At 42.7% G+C, this 25,100-nt stretch overlaps 1 protein-coding gene across 5 annotated transcripts in view; it reads right to left on the minus strand.

Moving 5' to 3' along the window:
• CACNA2D1 (calcium voltage-gated channel auxiliary subunit alpha2delta 1) overlaps positions 1-24,284 on the minus strand; it is a 621,516-nt gene extending 597,232 nt beyond the window's left edge. For 3 of the 5 annotated variants that reach the window (XM_061582170.1, XM_061582167.1, XM_061582169.1), the window contains exon 1: positions 23,544-24,284. In XM_061582170.1, coding sequence (XP_061438154.1) covers positions 23,544-23,638 — 95 coding nt within the window. In that variant the 5' untranslated portion in view covers positions 23,639-24,284. The remainder of the gene's footprint in view (positions 1-23,543) is intronic. The other 2 variants (XM_061582171.1, XM_061582168.1) reach the window with 1 other exon arrangement.
• Between the last annotated feature and the right edge of the window lie 816 nt (positions 24,285-25,100).

Genomic DNA, 25,100 nt, shown 5'->3' on the forward strand with positions numbered 1-25,100 from the left:
GCAGAAGGCTGGCCCTCCCTGGGTGTGAGATGGGGGGTTAGATGCGTCCTGTGTGAAAGATATTGGATGTGTCTGACCGTGTTCCCAATTCTCTCACAGACCTACTGGGATAATTGGGTCAGGTAAGTAGTGGACTCTTGTTGGGTTCATATCAGGTGTTTAGGAGGAGTCTTAGTAAGGAAGGACATGGGTGATGCCACCCTAATTTCAGTGATCATGGGTAGCGGGAGGTATAGCCATGGGGAGGTGGTGAGCTACCATAGAAGTCGAAGTTTTTGCTCCAGATGGAGGAAGGGCTGGTCTAGAGATACGGGGTGGATGTCACCCCATTGTCATGGTCAGATCATTTCCTGGTGAAGTTTAGACTTACAGCTCCAATTGTCCCCTACAAGAATGGTGGACAGATTAAGATGGTCTGCCCCCAGAGTCTAATGGAATCCACTGGATTCCTGAATGCCCTGGGGGAGTTCCCAGTAGAGCAGGTGACCATGTTGAAGCCCTTGTCACACTGTGGAACAACGAAGCACATTGCGATCTTGACACGGTTCCTTCTGAGCACATTGTGGAGCCCAGTTTGCACCTTGATACACCAGTGAACTAAGGGCAATGGACAATGGCTAGACGACGGCTAGAACACAAGTGGCAAAAGACGTGCTGTGAGCTGATCAGGCATGAGTAAAACAACATAACCGTGCCTACAGTGTGGCAGAGAGGGCAGCAAAAAAAGGCCCACTTCTCTTCCACCATCGCATACTCAAGTAGCCATCCAGCTTTTCTGTATTTTCAGGGGTCTTTTGACATCAGCTCCAGGAAATGGAGTTTTAGACCCTTCAGAAGCCCACTATGAATTGTTTGCAAGGCACTTTGATGGTAAAGTTGCTCACTTCTGTAGCAATCTTGATGCCCCATACACATCTACGGTAGTCCCCAGTGAGATGTCCAGTGCAACATCTGCTGCAACCTCTTGGGATCAGTTTCAGTTGATGTGACCTGATGACATGGACAAGGTGTTTGTGACGATACAGCCAGCAACGTGTCCTGTCAACCCTTGCCCTTCTTGCTTATTGAAGCTTGCTGAGGGGGGTTGACTGAGTGGATCCAGGGTGTGGTCAACATGTTGGGTGAGGAACTGATTCTAGCCACCCTGAAAGAGGCAGTGATCTGACCACTCTTGAAAAAGCCCACCCTGGACCCATTGGTTTGTGACAACTACCACCTGATTGCAAATATCCTCTTTATAGGTAAGGTGACTGAGAGGAATGTGGCGCAGCAATTGCAAATACTCTTGGATGAAACAGATTATCTTGTCCCATTCCAATCTGGGTTCAGGTCTGGTTATGGGACTGAATCAGCCTTGGTCACCCGATGGATGACATTTATCAGGAGAAGGACAGAGGGAGTGCAACCCTGTTATTCTTACTTGATCTCTCTGTGAGTTTTGATACCATTGACCATGGTATCCTTCTGAGCCAGCGATGCCCATGAGTACAGGGGGCATACTAAATTGTTTCCCACCCACAGGTTCTCTTTTCTTATGATTTCACCTTTCCTCAGCTGAGCTTCAATACTGTAAGTAAGTCTGGTTGAGTAAAATGCTCCAGGGGCAACACAGCAGGAGGATAAGCAATGGACATGAGGAGGGCTTGGCTTCCCTCATGCCCACAATTCTGCTCCATAAAGAAAGAAAGTTTTGTGTGACGGGGAAGACTCGCTTCCATCATGTATAGTTTTGAGGCTAAACACAAGCCAAACGCTCCATTGGCATGCATACAAGTCATTCCAATTCTCTGGACTGAGGACAAGGAATTGGAGCAAGAGACACTGACTTATTAAAGGTCAAGTAGTGAACATGTAGCCAAGATAGGATGTGAACTCAGACATTTTAACTCTGTGAGTCATTTGCCAGAATGCACCAGCTCTTACAAGGTGGTTCATATAATTAACTGTATTTCAAAAGTCTCCATGCATATTAAAAAGAAGAAAAACTATTCCATTGGGAAACCTTGTTTATGTGTCAGATTTTGTATTACAGTCGTGAAACAATCTACCAAGTGTAAAAAGCTGGCTATCCTCCAACAAGCAATTATGACTCGCTCTGCACAGTGGTCTAAGAATATAGGAGCCTTAAACTAACATACACTGAGGAGCGCCTGTATGTTCTACTTCCTCATTTTAAAAACTTGTATGTTCCAAGTCATGGAAAACAGCCAACACAGTGTGCCCCTGTCTTCCACCGTACCTTTTGCAGTACCATCATCACTCAGATACTATTCCTGATGGCTTCCAGAGCCCTGTATAAACTTATCTTGATTGATTCACATGCTTCAGCTCCCTAGCCCTTCTTTGCAACAATGTATACACGCACACAAGGCAAAGTGAAGACCACGCTCCTGGATTCCTGATTAGATCTGGCCAAGGATTGGTTTGTTTTTTGCTTTTAGCTTTTGTAATTGCTCCCTTCTGAACATGTACTGCACTTTCAGCCAAGAAAACAATCATTAGTTTATTAACCAGCTTGTCCCAAGTGATGCAAATATCGCAAGCAGGACTGTGTGTCCATGTTAATTATCATGTGTTAACAGGCCAAGCTGGCACCTATCCAAGTTGCAGGACAAATAGTAATCTCCACTAGAAGGGAAATCTCTCTCTCTACTTTTGAGAGATAGGTATGACCAACAAAAATCCAATTTGATGAATGTCTAAGGGCAGTATTTGCAAAGAGTAGCCAGCCAATGGGTGAGACGATAAAAGGAACTCTGGATTAAGCTATTGTAGCCTGTATCTCAGACAGCCAGTTCATGAGGCTTATCTTAAAGGCGGAAAGTGTCCCGGTCTCTGGTGAGGGAGGGCTCCAGATAGATGCAAGTCTGTGCTATAGAAACACAGAGCTCTTGATGTTGCTTCAGGAGCAGAGACTGAGCTCTATGTAGCATCAGCAGCTGCATCTCAACTGTTAGTCCCCCCTGAACTGCAACAGAGCACAGAGGTCTCTGGTCTCACTGGAGTGAAACCCTCCAAGTCAGAAGATGGCAGTGCTACATCTTGGGCTGGAGGGGCACTGGGCCCAGAAGCTCATCTGGTTGAAGCACTTCTGGGATGAGCCCCCATGCCCTTCCCCTTCTGATTCAGAGTCCTCAACCTTATTCCCTGATGGGAAATCTGGCTTCAGGTCCCTGACATCAAGTCACCATTATTTGTGAAAGGACTTCACCACTGTAAATGTCCACAGTTAAACACATCTTGAAAAAAGTGAGAAAAAACATGTCCAGAAACAAAAACATTATGTCGCATGAAAATTGAAGGAAAGTTGTAGAGACTTTTCCACCCCAAAAATAAATAAAAATAGCTCTGAGAATGTATCAGAGGAGATGAGAAACCCTAATAGGGAATGACAGACTGATCAAGTGTGTGTAGTTAGTCCCAACTACACAAGACAGATGATTAAGGAAGGGGCAGGATTCTCACATACAGGGTGACAGGAATGGGCATGTTCATGTCCTCACCCACAGCTTCAAATTGCTCAAGGCCTGTTTTAATCATAAACAGTAAACAGAATTTTATTTTGTAAGAGAATAACCCATTTCTTCATAATTAACTGGGAATCACAATTATTAATGGAGAAGGTTGTTACACTGGAAAACAAAACAGAATATTAAATTATTCAAGGACATGACTTTAAATACACAAATCCAACCTTCGACAGTAGCTGACATGCATGCTTAATTCCAGCCTTAAGTGACCCTCTAACACAGATGTTAATAAAGAAAATAGCTCATCTGCAAGAACATCTGGTATATAATAAAAACTCAATGCTAGATTCCTACATGAATTCAGTTTCTGACAATTGGGTAAATGCGCATAACGTTGCTGAGACAAAGAGATCCTCAGTGATTTGGGACATATCTACAGTCCAAGAAGAAATTATAGGCAATATACATTTTTCTTTATAACCTTCATTATTCCAACAGGCTTGAAACAGAATCTGCTAATACCAGATTAAATATATATTTAGTCAGTTCCAGAACGAGGTTGAAGCATCATCCACTACTGCCATTGGATATATGCAGGGATAATACTTTAATCCTAATTAAGCACTCCAGGATCACATCAGTGATTGTGCCACAAAAAACTAGCTAGATTATGAATAGCACCCTTAATAGCACAAAGGGGATACTGGAATCTCATACATAGTGATGAAACAATTCAAGCATTATATTCAGGTAGCCAAATTCCCATTTTTAAAATTATTATTATGTTCATTAGTCCCCCTTTTTCGGTCAGAAAAGTACATAAAATAATATTTTATGCATTAAAGGATAAGGAGAAAATTAAAGTCCAAAGGCCTGGGTGAATAAGAATGTTCTTGCCTGGTGCCTAAAGACAGATGTCTCCCAACTATCACTGTGCCATATCCATACATTTTGATACAAGCAAGCACAAAACCCAGACTTAAGCACCGATATATATATTTCACACACCATTCTCTCCCAGAAAGCGAGCCCTTCATCCTTTTTTGCACCATCTCTACACAGTTACCAAGTTCTATTGACTCTATGAATTTGCCACAAACCACTTGGTTGTGGTCTCCAAATCAGAGAGGACTTTCCTAACATGCTGTTTTAGACAGAGGAGTTCAGTATAAATGCAGACAGACAAGCATGATTTCATTCTTGTTTAAGTTTAATCTCTCTTTAAGATGATCCAGACTTCCAAGTAGAATACCTTTTTCTTAAATGCAGAAGCAGCTCACCAGGTGGGGCGGAGCCACTATTCTAGTTTCGTGGCAGGTGAGTCATGGGATGTAGACGGGGAGAGGCAAGGTGGAGGAGAAGTCAGTGCAATGCAAAGAGACCAGCAGGAGTGCTGAATTAGCTCCACTGGTGCACGTGAACCATGCCAACCTCCCTGCCACCTTGCCGTCTCTCTTCTGGTAAGCAACAGCAAGCCACATGCCAGGAAACTAGCAGAGCACCTTGTGATGTTCATGTATTAGTGTATATATGGTAAGTGCTGTTTGTATAGGAGATACATGGTAAGTGGAATGAAAGAGGAGGGGGGAGTGAATGGGCAGTAGAATGCTGGATGATTGGCTGAGTGTTTAGAATGGCTGAGGGTATAAATGGAAGGATGACAGTTAAATCTGTGTGGACGGTGAACGTGAGTGGGTTGTTTTGGTGGGTTTTTGAGAGGAGATTGGGTGGAGAGTTGGTGGATGTGAGGAGAGTGTGGAGTTCGGATTAATACTAAGACCAGTACCTCAGGAATAGATGAAACCATATGCTTAAGTGCCTTTATAAAGTAATCTTGTTATCTCTGTTATTTAATAAATATATTTGGTTTACCAAAGGCCTGATCCTTGGCTGGGGTTCCACAGACCAGAAGGGAGGGTAAGGTAAATACCAAGGCTGAAGGGTAACAAATGGTGGCAGCGGTGAAGAGAATAACACCACAAGTATTCAGAGCAAACCAGGATTATCTGCATTGATACAAAGGGATTGGGACAGCTTAAGCACGCAGTCACAGAGGTAACCTGATAGAGAGACTCAGGCAGAGTCTCTGGGAATACGGGTTATAGGACGTGACTGGTGGTGCTGCCTAGCAGGGGGATCTGGTGAGGTCTATGCTAGAGCGGGGAGAGAAACCATAAAAAAGGACAGTTCGGACTGGTGGAGTCCCTGGTGGTGCCTAGTGACAGGCAGTAACCACGAGCAGGTAGGAACCTGACAGGGAGAGCCAGGGAAGGGCGTCACACACCTCTGCCCCATTCAGTGAGCTGATTCCACTTATAAATATCTGCAGAATGTCATTTTTCCCCAGTACGTTTTTCCCCAGTGCATTTTTATTGCTGTGAGCTGTTTTGAGGGACCAGCAATGGGCTGAACAGTAGCTTACATTTTTAAACATATAGATACCTACATTCTCTCATGCTCTGTATTCTTTTCCTGTGAAGTATTATTAATATTGACTTTTAGTGGGATTAATGCTTTAACACCCCACCATATTAAAATACGTCTTACATTGCTTATCGGAACATAATTTACCGTGTCTTTTTTGCAGCCACCTTCTTTTGCATGGACACTTACTCAGCAGCACATAGGTAACAAAATGATCTCAGAGAGAGCTCATCATTTAAAGAGAAGACAAATGACCACATCTGATATTACGCATCATTTCTTCTGTGATACATTACTATTCCCTTGTGTGTCATCTAACAAAATAAATGTAATATATTTTATTTTATTAAGTATTTCTACCCTCCAGAGGGATGTCTCCACTGCTATGGGATTAAGATTTCAACATGTCTAACAAAACAAAAATGAAAAAGAATTGTTTAGGCTTTCATCTTTATGGCATAGGAAAACCAAGACCTTCAGTCATACACATTTGCCTGTGTTAACTCTTCACGACAGCAAGTTTCTTCTGTTTCATACATATATAGTGTGCAGCACAAGGAACCTTTCACAAACTTCTCATCTAAACATGCTGTTCTTCATGTAAACATGCTGGCCACCGGGGGTGGCGGGGTTGACCTTGACTTTCAGCTTTGTTGTCTATGGGTCAAAAAATATTATATAAACATTTCTGTAGCACACTTCCAATTTGCTGTGCACACTGGCATCTATAATCTTAGCCCTTTTCAGTATTCAAAATGTGGGCAATGAGCACGTGGGGAGAAAGACTCCTATGCATTCATTAGACAGCATCTGCAGGGAGCCCCTGTGCATATAGCTGTATGAGCAGAGGCTCCTTACAGATGTGATGAACAGCCATGATGGGGATAGAGTCTGCCACCGCAATGCCACCCCCACCCCCCTTTGAGTGCCAGAAAAGGATTTTTTCACAGACTAAATTACTCCTTCAACTCTAAAAAAAATGCTTTTAATTTAATGGAGGTAGTTTAAACTAAATGGACATTGACCTCAATTGTTGAATTGACTCAGACTGAAATAGAACCTTTTGTTCAAATACTCCGAGTATTTCACATATATTATTTTACCAACCCACTAAGGTAGGTCACACACAGCGACTTAAAAAAATTAATTGCACAGGAATGTGGAGGCAAGAGGGAGAAAGACACCCATACAATCAATGAGTAGGTTTCCAACTACATAATTGTGGTAATAAAAAAATAAGGGAGCATCAGTGGGGAGGTATGACTGAGGAAGGTAATATCAGCATCAAGGTAACATGATGGCTTATCCTATTGTATGCATTTTCCTTTGCAGTGTTCCCCCTCCCCACCCCCACTTCTCCTGGAATAATGGGAAACTGGAATTGTCCTGGAGACAAACCAGGGTGGCTTAATTTTCTAACTTTTAAAACATTACACTTAATAGTGACCAATTAAAGGCACTATTGGCATTATACATTTAAAGCAATATCATACCACTTTAAACAGGCATGGCCTTCCCCAAAGAATACTGGGAACTGTAGTTTGTTAAAGCTTCTGAGAGTTGTTAGGAGACCTGCCTCCCCATTCGCCTCACAGAGCTATAATTCCCAGATCCATTTAAGAGTCAATCCCTCTTCCAAGGGAACTCTGAAAATTGTAGATCTGTGAGGGAAATAGGGGTCTCCTAACAACACTCAGCACCCTTCACAAACGACAGGTCCTAGGATTATTTGAGGAAAGCCATACCTCTTAAAAGTGATATGATACCACTCTAAATGTATAGTGCAGATGGGGCCACTCTAAATGTATACAGTAGGGCCCCGCTTATACAGCGGGTTCCGTTCCGGACCCCCACCGTAAAGCGGAAAATGCCATAAAGCGGACCCCCATTGACTTTAATGGGCCGCATCATGCAAAAATGACGCAAAAATGGCACAAAATGTCGCAAAAGATAAAAAAATAGCTTTTAAATTAAAAACGAAACCCACTGCATCAGCGGAACACCTTAAAGTGGAACGCCGTAAAGCGGGACCCTACTGTAGTACAGTGATGAAAAAATAGTTTTAAATATGTATTTCAGACAAACCCTCCTCAGTTCACAGGTGGCACAAAAATACTGCAGATGACAATTGAAAAATGAAATGAAAATAGACTGCCTTCAAGTCGATTCCAACTTATAGCAACCCTATGAATAGGGTTTTCATAGTAAGCAGTATTCAGAGGTGGCTTGCCATTGCCTTCCTCTGAGGCTGAGAGGCAGTGACTGGTCGTAAAGGCAATTGTAAAACCATCTTCACTGCATGCACATCAATCAGTTTAAAAACCTGATCCACGCACATTTAAAAGTGCAATTCTGTCTTTTACATATGCACACCAACAACAGCTGAGAGGCTGAGAAAGTGTTTTAAGAAGCACTATGATATCAGTCCAAGATGCAATTAAGTTGGCTTCCCAGGTATATATCAAGGTTCCCTGTGCAATAGATTTAGGGATCGTACAACGAGGTGCAAGGATTAGCAGTAATACAAATCCTCTTACATCTAATGCTTGAACCTCCTGGCTATGTGTCTGACACTACAAGGCCTGGATGCCATGGTACCACATCATCCCATAAGCCAGAGGAGTATTAGTTTACTGCATTACAGCCATAGGCCATTGCAATGGCATGCAGATAAAAGGTAAGACTTAAAACTAAACATAAAAGAGTACATAGCACACAAGATTTAGGGAGATACATGATGCACAAAATTTGGTATATTACACAAGAGGCCGCAAGGCAAGCAGAAAGACTCTTTCCTGCTTTATCTCGGAACAGTTTTTGCGTATGCGGCTCTCAGTTTCTTAGCCGCAAAGGCAAAGTTAGCTACGGCCAGTGTAATGTAGCTAGTTGTGTCACCCAGAAGGATGTTAACTAATTCCCCGGGGTGCCCGCCCCCGTGAGAGTTTATAATTGAAGCTAAAAGTTTTCTTCTGGGGTCATCATATAAAGGGCAGTGCAGCATATAATGAATGATGTCCTCAACTGCCCCACAGCCTAAAATACAAAGCCGCTGAGAGTGGGGTATCTTCTGGTATCGCCCTTCCAGGAAAGCTGAGGACATTGTTTGGAACCGAAGTTCCGTAAAAGCTTTCCGGAGGGGGGAGCATGATTGTCTCAAAATATTGACAGAGAACATGGTTTGGCTTAAAGTCTGGGTACCATGGAGAGAAGGGGGAGGTAGCGATCGTGGCCCTGTCTTGGTTTGCATCCAGATCAAAAACTCGATTCCGGAGCGCAATAGGAGGGAGAGTTAGTAAATCCTCCCAGTTGAGTTCATATGCGGCCAAAAGGACTTGGTAGCGTTGGCTCTCCAGTTTAAGCTGCTCCTGCCAGCAGAGCCTGGCTATGGTGGCATCATCCCTTAAAAGGGTTTTGCGCCAGAATCTCAATGTGGCCAAGTCGGCTCTGGCCAACAAGGAGGGGAGGCCTAGCTCGGCTCTCACGTGGGCTGAGGGCACTCCAGGCGGAAGCCCGGTGATCTGCTTCACTACAGAGTTTTGGAGAACCTCGAGTTTCGACTTGACTGCCGAGCCCCAAAGTTCTACACCATAGAGTATCTTTGGCAGTACTTTGGTTTGGTAGACTTTTAACATAGGTTTAACCAGTTGGCCCCCACGAGAGTAAAAATATCTGCGAATTTGAGCACAGGTTCTGACACTTAGGAGTTTGGTTTCGTCATAATGCTTCTTCCAATTGGCGTTGTGGCTAAAATGTAGGCCCAGATATTTAAAGGACCTAACTTGCTCTAGCCGTTGTCCATTTATTTGCCATCTAGGGGTGGACTTCCTATTCTTCCCACACACCAAAATTTTGGTTTTAGAGTGGTTTATCACAAGGGAATGTTCCTTGCAATTGTCAGCTCTACACTGCGTCAGCAGTGCCGGTGGGGGGCTGGAAATTCCTGGGTGGTTGGCACGGAAGCAAAGTCCTTAGCCAGCAGTCTGGTCATAAATCTGCCAGGTCTAGGAAGAGGGGAGCTGATAAGGGCCAGGCTTGTCCGAAGCGTACTTGCTGAGTCAGGAGTCCAGAAGTGAGGTCAGTAGAGGTCCGGGATCAAGTGCCAAGGGGTCAGTCCGAAAGAGGGTGCCAGGAAACTAGGAACACACAAGCCACGCCTGACGTTGCAGTCAGCAACAAGCTGCAGCCAAGGTGTGCCTTATCAAGAGCAGGGTTGACAGCAGGTGTGAGCCCTCAGCATTTGGGCCTTAAGGAGACAGGCCTGCCTCTCTTCTGCCTGACCTTCTGCTGTCTACGTTCTGCAGGTGAGAGGGGAGTATCCTGTTCACTGTCTGTGTCTGGCTGCAGGGACTCTGCTGTATCTGGGGTGCTCTGCAGCTGAGGGGGAGAAGGAGCTGGATTCTCAGGAAGCTCCTCCATGTCTCCTTCTGAGTCTGCTGCTCCTGGGTCTGCTGCTGTTACTCCCGAGTCATCCTCATCTGAGGAGTCCTCTGACGGTGCCATGACAGCAACAGTCAGCCAGCTGCAATAATGCTCTTTTCATGCCGATTTTGGTTATGGACAGTAGCACTAGGTCATCTGCATATAACAGCATGGAAATTTTCCTGGTGCCAACTGCAGGGGGAAAGTGGGCTGGGGAAGATAGGGTGGGAACTATCCTGTTCATATAAAAAGTAAATAGAATGGGGGCTAATACACATCCCTGTTTTACTCCCCTTCCCACGGGGATTGGATGGGAGAGAGCTCCACTAAGTCCCAGGCGTACTTGCAGATAGTTATCCTGGTGCAATGCCTTTATTAACCAAAGGAGCCTCTTATCCACATTTGTTTGGCCCAGCTTGGACCAAAGAAGGTCTCTATCTATTAAGTTGAAGGCCATTGAGAGATCCACAAAAGCCACGTAAAGGGAATTTGATGGCGCCGATGCTGACTTCCTAATTAGGTGGTATAAGATGTGCGCTTGATCTATTGTGCTTCTTCCTTCCCTGAAGCCAGCTTGTTCTTCGTGGATTACGTTATTGTGGGTGTCCCATGAGAGTAGTTTATTTAATAGATAGCGGGCGTATAATTTAGATGTTACGTTGAGTAGGCTTATTGGCCTGTAGTTCCGGGGGTCAGTTGGATCACCCTTTTTGTATATCGGGACTACGATACTAGTGCGCCACCCTTTTGGGATGTTAGCAGTAAAATTAATTGCAGAAAAAAGGGTGGCTAGAATGCGGGTCCACCAGGAGGGATCTAATGTGAAGATCTCTGGGGGTAGCATATCCTCTCCCGGGGCCTTGCCTGTCCGGAGGGTTGCAATTAACTCTTCAATCATAGAGCAGGTAACCGGGGGCCAAGTTGGAAGGGGGATGGGAGACGTATCTTCGGAAGGGCTGTAGGGAAGAGGAGTGAGGGTCTCGAAGATGGCGCAGAAGTGCACCACCCAGGCTTCCGGGAGAATGGGGGGGATGTTTACATACGAATTTTGACAGAGCCCCTTGTGGATTATCTTCCAGAAGTTTATGTCATTATTTTGAAGAAGGGCTAAGCCAAGGGCACGCCAGTTATTGGCGATGAAGGCTTGTTTCTTGTCCCTGAGCAGCTCTTTATATTGTTTTTTAATTAATATCAGGGACTCTACCGTCTCGAGTATTGGGTTGCGTTTTACCTGTCTAATTTGGGCCTGGATTTCTTTTTTCTTTGTTCTGCACTCGACATCAAACCATGTCCTAGGATTGGCTGACTTTTTTTTTTTGCCTTGGGTGGTTACGAGGGTCTTTAAATCTACTGTGATCTGGTCATATATTCCAAAAATGGTCTGTGCGCTTGCCGTGGCTGCCAGGTGCATATCTACCATATGCTGCGACTGCAGGTATTGGGCTACGTTAGACCCAATTGTAATTGACCACTTAAGACGGGTTTGGCCAATAAGAGAGCCCACTTGGGAATTTGGGGACATAGGGGGCGGATAGGTGTTGTTGTTAAGGGCTAGCCTGAGCGGGAAGTGATCGCTGTCTGCTCTAGGGTCAACTGAAAATTCCTTGACCAATGGGGCCAAGGATGGAGATCCCAGGACATAGTCCACGACACTCGCCCCTTTGTTGGTGACGTAGGTATAGAAGCCCCTTGAGATATCAAGCGCTGAGCCATTCAGGCACAGCAATTGGAAATTTACTAACCAGTGCGCTAGCGCTTGCCCCTTCCTATTTGCAGTTTTGTCCCAGAATTTCCTCACTGGGTGAGTACTAGGGGGCCACTAGGGGGTACCAGGATCCAGGGCAGAAATGCCCATTCTAGCATTGAAGTCTCCACAGATGAGTAGCTGGTATTGGGGATATTGGTTTAGCAGGCCTTCAATGTAATTTTCCATTTCCAGCCACATGGGGGCTGCACAACAATGGGGTTGAGGAGGAAAATAAACATTGAGGCAAATAATGGTGGGTAACCCAGGGAAAGAAAGAATTAGTGGCAAACAGATATCTGGCCTATTTAAGTATTTAGGAGAACAGGGCTTCTCACACATATACAGACTCAGTAGCATTCATGGCCTTCCCCCTTTTGCATACAAATAATAGGAACCAATACACAATAAATCAGAATTTAATTTAAACTCAAAGAATATGCCACAAGAATTAAATTTGTGTAAAGGTGTTCTAAGGTCTGTAGAAATCTTTCCTGTACCATTAGATCTATCAAAGGATTGCTACCCCAAGGACATTATTCTAAAACTTATGAGATTTTTTGTCTCCATATGACTGCTGAGGGAGGTTTCCCATATTATAATATTCCATTATGGACGTTCTCCTGCAACTGAAGTCCTAATATGAGAAAAGATCCATTTACTTATTTCCAAGCAAGTGTGCCTAAGATTGCTTCCGGATCTCTACTGTGGCTAGTCTTGCTCTATAAAAGCCTAAAAAACTTGGAGCTGGGGCCCTGAAGGACTGCACTCCCCCATACAAATCTGTTCAGTCTTTTAAGATCTGCTCTGCCTGCCCCACCAGTTAGGGGGTAGCAAATGAGAAGTGGTCCTCTGTGGTAGTGCACATTTATAGGCATATTCAAAAGGTGACAGTAACTGTTTAGGCCAGGCTTGTATTTTACAATTCACCTGGTATTCACAGTTGACCAACAATTCCACACAGGTGAGCAAGCAGATTCAGGGAGAATTCTTCCTCAGCCTGCCTTGTTTCCATGCTAGCCATGAGGGAAGGAAAATCTCTTCCTCCACAACTAGCATGGAAATTCAGAAAACTGGTGGGGGAGTGGCTTGGTAGAAGAGTTTTATACATTTTTGTGTGTTTTTTCACTAGCCTAAGAGGCTATCAGCTTGTATTTCTATGGCAGCTAAGAAGGAGGGGGGTTGTCTCCTCTACATCCACTATGAAAACACTACTAGTCCCTTAGCAGACTAATCCGACTAATAAAAAAACCCTGCAGGCTAGTAACTTTTGTTGGCTTATTTACAAGATTGGTTTTGTGTTTTATGTACAAATCTGGTTTAGGCACCAAGTTATTAATAAATAAAATATCATAATGGAATAAGTGGCCTTCAATCAACCCTAACAATCACGACCGCTTATATTTCATATCTATCAGGTATGGAAACTTTCTATATCTGTTGCTGTTGACAGTTGCAAGGCTGAGACACCAGGCTTCAAGAAGAAGACTAACAGTGCTATCCTAACCATGACTACTCAGAATTAAAAAGGTAAAGGTAAAGGTGTCCCCGCACTTGTAGTGCGAGTCGTTTCCGACTCTTAGGGTGACGTCTTGCGATGTCTACTAGGCAGACTGTATATATGGGGTGGGATTGCTAGTTCCGTCCCCGGCCTTTCTTTACCCCCCAGCATATGCCGGGTACTCATTTTACCGACCACGGATGGCTGGAAGGATGAGTGGACCTCAACCCCTTTTACCGGAGATTCGGCTTCCTCCTTTCGTTGGAATCGAACTCCGGCCGTGAGCAGAGCTTCGGCTGCGTTACCGCCGCTTATCACTCTGCACCACGGAGGATCTTATACTCAGAATTAAGCTTTACTGAATTCAGTAGGTCTTACTCTCAGGTAAAGCAGAGAGAGGATTACAGCTTAAGCTGTGAAAATGGGGAGATACAAGTTTAGATCCAGAAAGCTGCAGGAATAGAAAACAGCCCACAGCTAGCTTCAAGAACTATACAGCCAGAAGGGAAGTTTAGGGTGAAACTACATTCCCTCAGAAGAGCTATACATCAATCCTTGTGGGAAGTTGCATGCCCTCTGTCCAGGCTCAGGATAAAATGCCACCTTCCCTTGTGAGAATGGTCTGGTTCACATGACACTCTAAGCCAAACCTTGGCTTAGCAGAATTGTGCAAATGGGAGGGCTCCTGCAGCCACTTTGTTCCTCCCTGGTCCTTTTTGCTGTCATGCCAAGCTAAGCCAACATTTGGCTTAGCATGCCATCCGAACCAGTACTCATGGTTAAGCTTTCATCTCACAATCCATGAGCAGTAGCCAAAGTTTGCTCTCACATTTCCTGGTTCAACATTTGTTAGGACATCCAAAGCCACATGTGCACACACATGCAGACACATCTGGTTATCTAAGCTGCATGACAACTAACCTGAATTTATGGAACTGTTAGCATAATTTCCTACACACATGAATAAGGGCCAAGGACAATAAAAGGACAATTTTGGGGGGCAACTAATGCATGTAGTTTTACCATGGTCCAGCCACATCCCATTATTTGTGTTCAGTATTTTCTGTCAGATCCTCCATAACTACTCCATATAAGGGTTTTCATATTGTTTGAAAGTGCTATGGCAGAATACCAGTCATGTATGGCAGACTACTGAAAGCCGGATAACCCTCCTCTTTTTTGCTGCCTGCCTGAGCTGGGCTGCACTCAGATTCATGGCTGAACTCATGTATACAACACCTCTACAAGCCAGATACGTTCACGTTCTTCAAGTTATACACTATCAATTTCTGCTGACTGCTGTGTAAGTGCAATTAGGCTTCCTTTTGCAATCTGCCTAGAACCACCAAATAGATTGCTAGGATTAACATGCCTAGTTACCCAGGCCTCCAATCAACCTTAGGAGAGAAGCAGGTATGACAGCACCATTTCAATTGTTCTGTAAAAAGCTTCTACTGTGGATGAGGCAGATGAATCAGACTCCCTCTCCCTTCCTTTTGACTCCACACTCGAAAGATCATGGCTAGGCCCTGTTCTAAGGCAAAACAACAAAAGGCAACTCTGAGGAAGTATTTGGTGAAATAACATCAGAAACAAACAAAGCTTTTAGTTTCTCTAGAGATGAAAACGTAGGATAGTCTTGCTCTTTCCTCAAGAGAAAGTTTAATCAAATAAGAAAGAGAACAGAATAACACTATCTGAAACACCACCAAGTGGGTTCCTCCCTCTAATCTAGAAGGCCCAGCTTCATAAGCACTGTCTCCTAGCAACGGGGGTCTTTTGTTTAAAGCTCTAGTACCACCCTCCATCCTAACCTCTCTTCAACAACAACCACATATTATCTACTCAAGTGACACTAAGTATACTTTTGGAACTATTAGTAATATTTGCTTCTATTTCCGGTACTAAAAGACAAATAGCCATGTGGCTAGGGCAAGCAATATTCAGTAGAATTATCCTCAAGACCAGAAATTGTTAACTTCTTCGGCTGGGGCTGATTCTTCCAAGCCAAGCCGGTGAAGGTGAATATCATCATCAGACAAAATGGAATAAGGGCATGTGTGAAGCCCACTGACTTCTCTAGGTCCAAGTACACACACACAAAAATCATTGCTTAAAATCTAATTCCTCAAAACAGTGACGCTGCCTACATTAAATCTATGTTAGGAAGGAGACTCAAATCAGTATTTGGAAAAGCTATAACTTACCACAGCCAATATTTGTTAGACAGATGTTAATTGTACAAAGTATGTGTGCGTGTGTGCGTGCGTGCGTGCGTGCGTGGGTGTGTAGAGTGAGGAAGGGTATCAGCAAAAGGTATTCCACCTTCTAACTATTTATAAGCACTCATTCCAAGCATATTTCGTGTGCAGCTTCAAAAATAGGCAACTGGATTACTGTAATTAACTGCAAAAGCTTGCTGATTTGTTGATGCCATATAATGTCAATCTCTTTCATAAACTCATTAGAATCTTTGTAAATAAATAGTGAAATTTATGCAAGAAGCAAGCAAATCCAGTTCTGCTCCTTCTTCCTATTTCAGGGAGTAATCCAATCCAAGCATTATTATTGCCAAACAATAGTCTGGAGTATGGCTAACAAAATAAAACATGCCAGAGCAGAACCACGCTCTCATGCCATTCAGTTGAGCAGTGGCTTGTTCAACAATCAATTAACCAGGCATAACCATTCCTCCAATTGTTAGTTTACATGATCAAGAAACAAGGCAGCTGCTGGATCTGAAATGGAATCAACAATTCCTAGCAAGATAAAGGTGTCTGGATTTGGAGAAGCAAAGTCAAGGAAGCTCTTAGAGACAAAAAGTCTTCCTTCAGAAAATGGAAGTCTTGTCCGAATGAAGAAAATAAAAAGGAACACAAACTCTGGCAAAAGAAATGCAAGAAGACAATAAGGGATGCTAAAAAAGAATTTGAGGAACACATTGCTAAGAACATAAAAACCAACAACAAAAAATTCTATAAATACATTCAAAGCAGGAGACCATCTAGGGAGGTGATTGGACCCTTGGATGATAAGGGACTCAGAGGTGTACTAAAGAACGATAAGGAGATTGCAGAGAAGCTAAATGAATTCTTTGCATCTGTCTTCACAGTGGAAGATATAGGGCAGATCCCTGAACCTGAACTAACATTTGCAAGAAGGGATTCTGAGGAACTGAGACAAATAGTGGTAACGAGAGAGGAAGTTCTAGGCTTAATAGACAATATAAAAACTGACAAATCACCGGGCCCGGATGGCATCCACCTGAGAATTCTCAAAGAACTGAAATGTGAAATTGCTGATCTGCTAACTAAAATATGTAACTTGTCCTTCAGGTCGTCCTCCGTGCCTGAGGACTGGAAAGTGGCAAATGTAACGCCAATCTTCAAAAAGGGATCCAGGGGGGATCCCGAATTACAGGCCAGTTAGCTTAACTTCTGTCCCTGGAAAACTGGTAGAAAGTATTATTCAAGCTAGATTAACTAAGCACATAGAAGAACAAGCCTTGCTGAAGCAGAGCCAGCATGGCTTCTGCAAGGGAAAGTCCTGTCTCAGCAACCTATTAGAATTCTTTGAGAGTGTCAACAAACATATAGATAAAGGTGATCCAGCGGACATAGTGTACTTTGACTTTCAAAAAGCGTTTGACAAGGTACCTCACCAAAGACTTCTGAGGAAGTTTAGCAGTCATGGAATAAGAGGAGAGGTCCTCTTGTGGATAAGGAATTGGTTAAGAAGCAGAAAGCAGAGAGTAGGAATAAACGGACAGTTCTCCCAATGGAGGGCTGTAGAAAGTGGAGTCCCTCAAGGATCGGTATTGGGACCTGTACTTCAACTTGTTAATTAATGACCTAGAATTAGGAGCGAGCAGTGAAGTGGCCAAGTTTGCTGACGATACTAAATTGTTCAGGGTTGTTAAAACAAAAAGGGATTGCGAAGAGCTCCAAAAAGACCTCTCCAAACAGAGTGAATGGGCGGGAAAATGGCAAATGCAATTCAATATAAACAAGTGTAAAATTATGCACATTGGAGCAAAAAATCGTAATTTCACATATACGCTCATGGGGTCTGAACTGGCGGTGACCGACCAGGAGAGAGACCTCGGGGTTGTAGTGGACAGCACGATGAAAATGTCGACCCAGTGTGCGGCAGCTGTGAAAAAGGCAAATTCCATGCTAGCGATAATTAGGAAAGGTATTGAAAATAAAACAGCCGATATCATAATGCCGTTGTATAAATCTATGGTGCGGCCGCATTTGGAATACTGTGTACAGTTCTGGTCACCTCATCTCAAAAAGGATATTATAGAGTTGGAAAAGGTTCAGAAGAGGGCAACCAGAATGATCAAGGGGATGGAGCGACTCCCTTATGAGGAAAGGTTGCAGCATTTGGGGCTTTTCAGTTTAGAGAAAAGGCGAGTCAGAGGAGACATGATAGAAGTGTATAAAATTATGCATGGCACTGAGAAAGTGGATAGAGAAAAGCTTTTCTCCCTCTCTCATAATACTAGAACTCATGGACATTCAAAGAAGCTGAATGTTGGAAGATTCAGGACAGACAAAGGGAAGTACTTCTTTACTAAGCGCATAGTTAAACTATGGAAATTGCTCCCACAAGATGCAGTAATGGCCACCAGCTTGGATGGCTTTAAAAGAAGATTAGACAAATTCATGGAGGACAGGGCTATCAATGGCTACTAGCCATGATGGCTGTGCTGTGCCACCCTAGTCAGAGACAGCATGCTTCTGAAAACCAGTTGCCGGAAGCCTCAGAAGGGGAGAGTGTTCTTGCACTCGGGTCCTGCTTGCGGGCTTCCCCCAGGCACCTGGTTGGCCACTGTGAGAACAGGATGCTGGACTAGATGGGCCACTGGCCTGATCCAGCAGGCTCTTCTTATGTTCTGGCAAAAACTGAATTATCTGCTTATGAGAAGGAAACCATACTGTGCTCATCCACCCACAGATCTACAGAAAATATGCTTCAATCACACTATCACTACAGCAACTTTTTTTGGCTATGACTGGAGACTAAACAAAAACAAAATCACTGACCACATCAAGCAGGTAGTTCTTGTGCTTCCATGTGGAAATATTATCACATAGAAAAAGTTGTCATGATATATTTATAATAGTAGAAACTAGGCTTTCATATCTGAAATGTATACATTATTCTGTCTATAACCCCACACTAATCACTTTCATACAAAGAAATAATTTATTGGAAGAGGAAAAATTATCAAAGCTCTAGACAAGTGAAACTTGTGCCAAAAATTTCAGGTCTATTCCAGCTCCCCTTACAAATAATGGATTGATACTGTAATATCCTCTTGCCTAGTTACATGGTCCTAAGTTTCCTGTAGCAGAATTATCTCATTGCGTGTAACTTTTTTATTCATACCTATTACTGTATTACTAGCCTATCTAGAGAGTTCACTGACTTTAAAAAGGCCACTTTATCCTTTAGTCAATAAATATATTTACATGAATACTGTTATAGGGTGCATTAGAGGATGCTTCAGGTTACCTTGAGAATAATTCCAAATAACTGCTTATTTTTTGCTAAAGATTGATCTGATAAATTTTTAACAATCCACTGAAGCAACATATTGTCTTAATGACCAAAAGTAAGTATTCTGACAGGCAATCAAAGAAAGAAGGAAAAGGTAGTATGTCTCTAAGCTTTAGTACTTTCAAAGTGCTAAATTCTTAGATGGAAGAGTCCGATAGGATATAAGTGGAACAAATTTAGACATAGCAACAATATAAACATCAAAATGTTGCAAGGTAGACTGGCAGCCTAATTTCTGGTGCTGGCAAATTGCCAGACACCTGGTTGTCTGGGTACCCTAATATTTGCTGCAGGAATAAAACACTTTTTTCCTCTAGAAGATATCTCATCATTAGTATTGATGCATTTCGATTAAAAAATGCCTTGGTGAGAAAACGTTGGGATGTTTAATATTTTGCAATGTTAAAGATGCCAGTTATAGAACTAGGATCTTAAAAAGTCACAGATCCAAGAGCAGAAAAGAAGGTGCAAAAATCTCAGTAATCATCTTCCCTTTGTCATTTTCCTGAAAATGAACATAGTGCTCAGACAACTCATCTGAACATTTTTTTCCATCTCACACATTCAAAGCAACAGGGATGCAGCCAGAAAGCAGCAAACAAAAGGGCAAGTTATTGATCAACATATTATACACCCAACTGCACATTCATGAGTGGTCACATTTTAACCACCAGTGGTTTTATGCTTCCTATGCTGCATGCTACAAGTGTCACTTAAAACAGGTTGATAGGAGAAATCTATACGATGACACTATATACCCAGCTCCGAACGCATTACATCTTTTGGCTCCTCTGCCTCCCATTTACATGAAGTCTGTCTTCCCTGAATAACTGCTATAGTAAATGATAATATCCACTAGGCAAAGCAAGCAAGAATGTTATTAAATGCAGATGTGTTCAACAATTAGTCCATTAAAGGCTATTTTAAAGAATTTGAAATATAACTGTGATACCTATGACATGTTGCAATCCAATTATTTCATTGCAAGGTTAGGTACATTGACAATTGTACTGAAAGTTCAATTAAAGGCCCCTAGAGAGATTCCTTAAAGACTTCATGCTCTATACTGATACACCTGAGCAATCATAATACAGCAAATGAAGTGTAAAATGCTACCTATTTTCAAAAGGGGGTGTTTTTAATTTCATTTATTTAGTTTGGATGGATCCTGATAATTCAAAACAACAAGATATGTCTCATGCCCATTTTCAAATCAATTCTATAAATGAAATATATAAGCCACGAAAAACAGCATTAAATATGTATGATAGGAGATTTAAAAAAAAGCAAGCACACACAGACACTAGGTCTCAAAATAATTCAGCCCTCATTTCATGAAACTTACCACACAATCATCATTGCTTCGACAAAACATTATAACTAATGCTCTAGAATAAAAAGGACTCTTTGTGTTTTAAAACCTAGAAACAATAAAAAAATATTTTTGAGCTGAATATCCATCTTGAATTGGTAAGACTGTGCATTCTATCTGATTTCAAAACCTCTTTTTAACATTGTACAATGCCACAGTTGTCTTCTTTTCTGCACACATTTAAGGGCATCTAATAGAACAATCTATCTATAGTTACACATGTAGCATCTTCAAGTTTAGTTTGCATGTCATGCTAGTAATCTGACAAGTTCATACTGTAGAGCACTGCCGGCATATTATATAAATACTAACAGAAACACAGAAGTGCTATTGTGTGAGTATGGTAAAAATGCCAGTAATGGATTTTTTTATTTTAAAAAATCATATCTAGATGAAGAATTACAATTGAAACAGACAAGTTCCAGCAATTTTAATCAATTGGGGTTGATAAAATATTTTCTTCTTTAAAATATGTTTGAATACATGCATGCAACCATGAAACAAGCATCTTAAAAAAAGAACATTTACTGGTGGAAAATTTGTAAGGTGACAGGAATAAGAACAAAAAAAGTGGCAATTCTAAACAGCTGATTATTATTAAATATCTGTTACTGGATATTCAGAAAGGTTTTCCCCCTAAATACACTGCATTTGTAAATTGAAGAGCATTTTGGAAGACTGAATAAATGAAAGGCCTTTTCTAAATATGACAATTAAAAGAGCCTTGGGTTGTTTTGATTTGATTTGATTTTAGTTAGTTGGAACCAGTTATATCATAATCATTCACTGTAAGATTTTGGTTTGTTGCCCTCTCATTTCTCAATTATCCATATCTACATTTAATTCTTTATTTGTTAATATCCTGAATTTGATCATCTTTGTTTCTAGAAGAGATAATTAATTGCTAGTTATTCTTACAGAGCATTCTAACACATCTTTGAGCAACACTTGTTACTTTCTTGTTCCTTTTTTAAAGAGACATCTTTCACCTACTCTGGTGGCTAATATTCCCCAGCAGAAATCTCATTTCTCTGTGATGAAACAAAGGAATATCCTTGCAGGATACTCTGATAAAGAATAGCACATGTTAGGGATAGACTCTGCAGAGTCTACAGCACTTCATTCTGTTCAAAGAAGCAACTAAGATACTGTATCGCCAACCCAAATTGTTCCTGAACATTCAGCACACATGTTTACCTCCCTGTTTTGTAGCATCTTATCCAGATTGCACCTCTGATCCTTACTCCCATTATCAGTACCTCAATCATAAATACAGTTGCCAAGTAATAACAGTTGGCAGCCTGGTTTAGACACATATTTCTTTACAGTAGATGTCTTATGAAAGTTTTAGGCATTCAACAGTGAATGACAAGATGCATCAGTGGCAAACCAAACACTAGTTCTCTCACTAAATCAAATAAAAGTAGGGATTTTAAAATTATGAGTCTTGGGGGAGGGGGGCAGATTTGCTTTTGCTTCAAAATGGCAATGAGTAAACTACTGTCCCACTTCAAGAAAATGTGATGATCATGACAGTGCAATCCACCAGTTCAATCAAGGCTTCATTTAGCCATTTTAAAAGGCAAGACATTCCTGGCACAGCTTTCTTGGTTAAGTTTCTCCTTCTAGCCACGAGCACAACCCTTTTGAGCTCAAACCCAGAGGGAAAAGCACAGAGTTCTGAATCTCATTAGAATAACTAACTAACTACAGTAATTGGTGAAATGTACTTATAATAATCACTGTGAAGTCTTCCACACCAACTGAACTAACACAGTATATTTTCTATTCTTCCAATAATACAGGCTTCAAGCACTGCTCTGTATGTGTGTGTATTGTATTCCTGCATAAAATGTGTTATAGTGAGTCATCCACATTAAGATGCTTAATGACAGTGGCTGCCTAGATTTAAGAACTAGAGTGTTTTTAAAGCAACAAAGATCATTTACCCAAATTGTTACTTTAAGTCTCCCTCATAGTCCCTGACAAAAATTCAGATACTGGTCTATTTATTTTGTTATTCTTTCTGCGTTCATTCACTTCTTGATGGGCAAGTTTTATGCTTATAACTGTCTGTTGCTTTCAAGATGCTATCCTGCACTCATGCAGAACAATAACAGAAAGCAAACACAGACATAATTAGCAACACTCACCAATGCATCACCTAGAAAGATCATTGTTAGTTTGAGAACATCCGGCTATCTTGCATAGCTTTTTTAGCACAATAAATAAGAAAATCCCATGACAACTCTGGTTTTGCACATGCGTGGATGAATGAAACACACACAAAAAACAAACCCTGGAACTGTCAAAACATTCATGTTGTACACTGGAAAGCATGTATACATGAGCCCACCACATTGCTGAGCAGGACTGGGTCTGGTCAATGTCTGGATAGGATACCTCCTGGGAACCACATGCATGCAGGCTTGGGTTTCTTGATGAAAGAAAGGCGGGATATAAATGTAAATAAATAAATAAATGAGCAGAGATATGCGTAAGAAACTTAATTTAGACCTGGGACTTGGCTTCAGGGTCTTTTAGAAATATATATATATACCTATGCAACTGAGATATACTTTTATTTAATGCATTTTTTTAAAAAAAATTAATGGGCTAAAATAGCCATTCAAGTCACAGAATGTAACTAGAAACTTTTCTCTACGCACATCTGAAACTGCCAGGGAGGGTCTATTTAGAGATGCTGTTGATCGCTAACAGGAATATCCATGGATTCAGAAGTACTGGGCTGCGTTGGGTTCCAACAGCTTTTGAAAAATCAGGCCCTTTAAACACAGCCTAAGATCGGCAAAACGCTGTGATAGTCTATCAACTACTACTTTTCTAAAACAGGGTTTAAAAGCAAAACACCTTGTTTTATTTCTGGCAAGAACAACAATTCGATCGTATTCCCAATCTCTGGCACTCCTCCTCCACCGCCCTGGTTCCCTTTCTCAGACGAAATCTCCTCCACCCTTCCCGGGCTCCCCTCCAACCATGAAAGGAGGAAGGGGGTCAACCTTGCCGGACTCAGGTGGGACTTACGTTGTGGCAGAAGGGAAGGGCCCTTCTGCGGAGAGGTTTATCACCAAGGACTGGAAAAGTGTCAGGCTAAAGAAGAGCCACCAGCCAGCAGCCATCTTCCTGATCGAAGACCGATGCCCCCTTGCCCACAAGTGCCGGAGAAAATGACAATAATGATGGCAATGGTGGTGGCGGCGGCGATGATGATGATGACAAAGTTTTTTTTTAAAAAAAAGAGCCGGTGAGGCAAAAACAGGAAAAAAATGAGAATAAGAAATATCTCGGTCTCTTCTGTCCAAAGCCACAGGCAGCTTTACAGAAGCAGGCAGCGGCTCAGCGAGGGTGGCTGGGAGGAGATGAGGAGGAAAGCGATAGAGATCTGTGGGTGGAGAGGGGGAAGAGGGGAGGCATCAAGAGGAGAGCCAGAACGACTCTGCTACTCTGGTGGCGGCGGCGGCGGCGGCGGCGGCAGCTTCTGCTTCATCTGATCTGCCGCCATCAGGGCTACTTTTGTAACAGATCTCAGCTCTGACTATCTCTGCGTGTGTGTGTCTGTTGCGTGCGTGCGTGCGTTTCCTTTCCTAATTTATTCCCCTGATTGCAGGGAGAAAGGGAGGGGGAAGAGAAGAGGAAGGGGTGGGAGTAGTTGGAGCGAGCGAGCGAGCGAGCGAGCGGAGTTGTAAAGCGAGAGATTTCTGTCTTGATTTCTCCCCCGGGATTGGAAGAGAGAACAGAGAATCTTGGGGAGAAAGTCGTATTATCCCAGGAGGGCTGGCAGCCGCCAAGGGAGGGAAGGAATTAGGTTTGCCATACAAGGGAATCAAAGGAAACTCCCAAAGTTAAGCGTCTGATCTGCCCCCGCCCCCTCCCCCACGACTCTCTGGGGGGAAAGGGTGGGGCGAGAGAAGGGCAGGATGATGCCTGATCAAGGGTCCACATTGTCAAGGCGCGGGGACCGACAGGCGCGCGCAAAAGGCAGGCGAACAGTTTTCCTGGGGAAATCAAGGGAAGAGGGGTTTGTGTGCGTGCTTGTTTTAAAACAGATTCCGGTTCCTGGGGTTGTAATCGGTTGCAAAGGTCTTATTATTTGCCGTTCTTCTAAAGCCCGCGTTCCTTCGTCCGCTTGGGCACCGCCCGCGCTCTGCAGACGTCCGTTCTCATGTCAAAGAAGCGAGGAGAGGGCCGTCTCTTCTCTCTCTTCTCATCAAGCTTTGTGCGATGTAGGTTAGCGCGGAGTCCTGTGTACTTGATGTAAATGGGGCACTGACAGCCCAGCTCGTGTGATGAGCGAGAATCTCGTGTCCAAGTTATGCTGTGCGAGGAACGAACTCCGAAACATGGAATTTTTTTTCAGTAGCAATTGACCCCCCCCCATCTGCTAAGCAGGGGCCAAAGTGAACAGATTCTTATAACTTCTGGGTTGGACAAAAAGATGCAACCAGAAATACTTTGATTTGATCACTAAGGAGAGAGTAGGAAGTTGGAGATCCCCTTGGGTGATGACTCCTTTTTCAAACACTTAGCAAACTGCTATCTGTTAGTCATTATCAACCCCACTGCCACCACCCCCTATTTCTC

Source organism: Rhineura floridana, chromosome 8 (genome assembly GCF_030035675.1).
Source record: "Rhineura floridana isolate rRhiFlo1 chromosome 8, rRhiFlo1.hap2, whole genome shotgun sequence".
NCBI classification, from domain to species: Eukaryota; Metazoa; Chordata; class Lepidosauria; order Squamata; family Rhineuridae; genus Rhineura; species Rhineura floridana.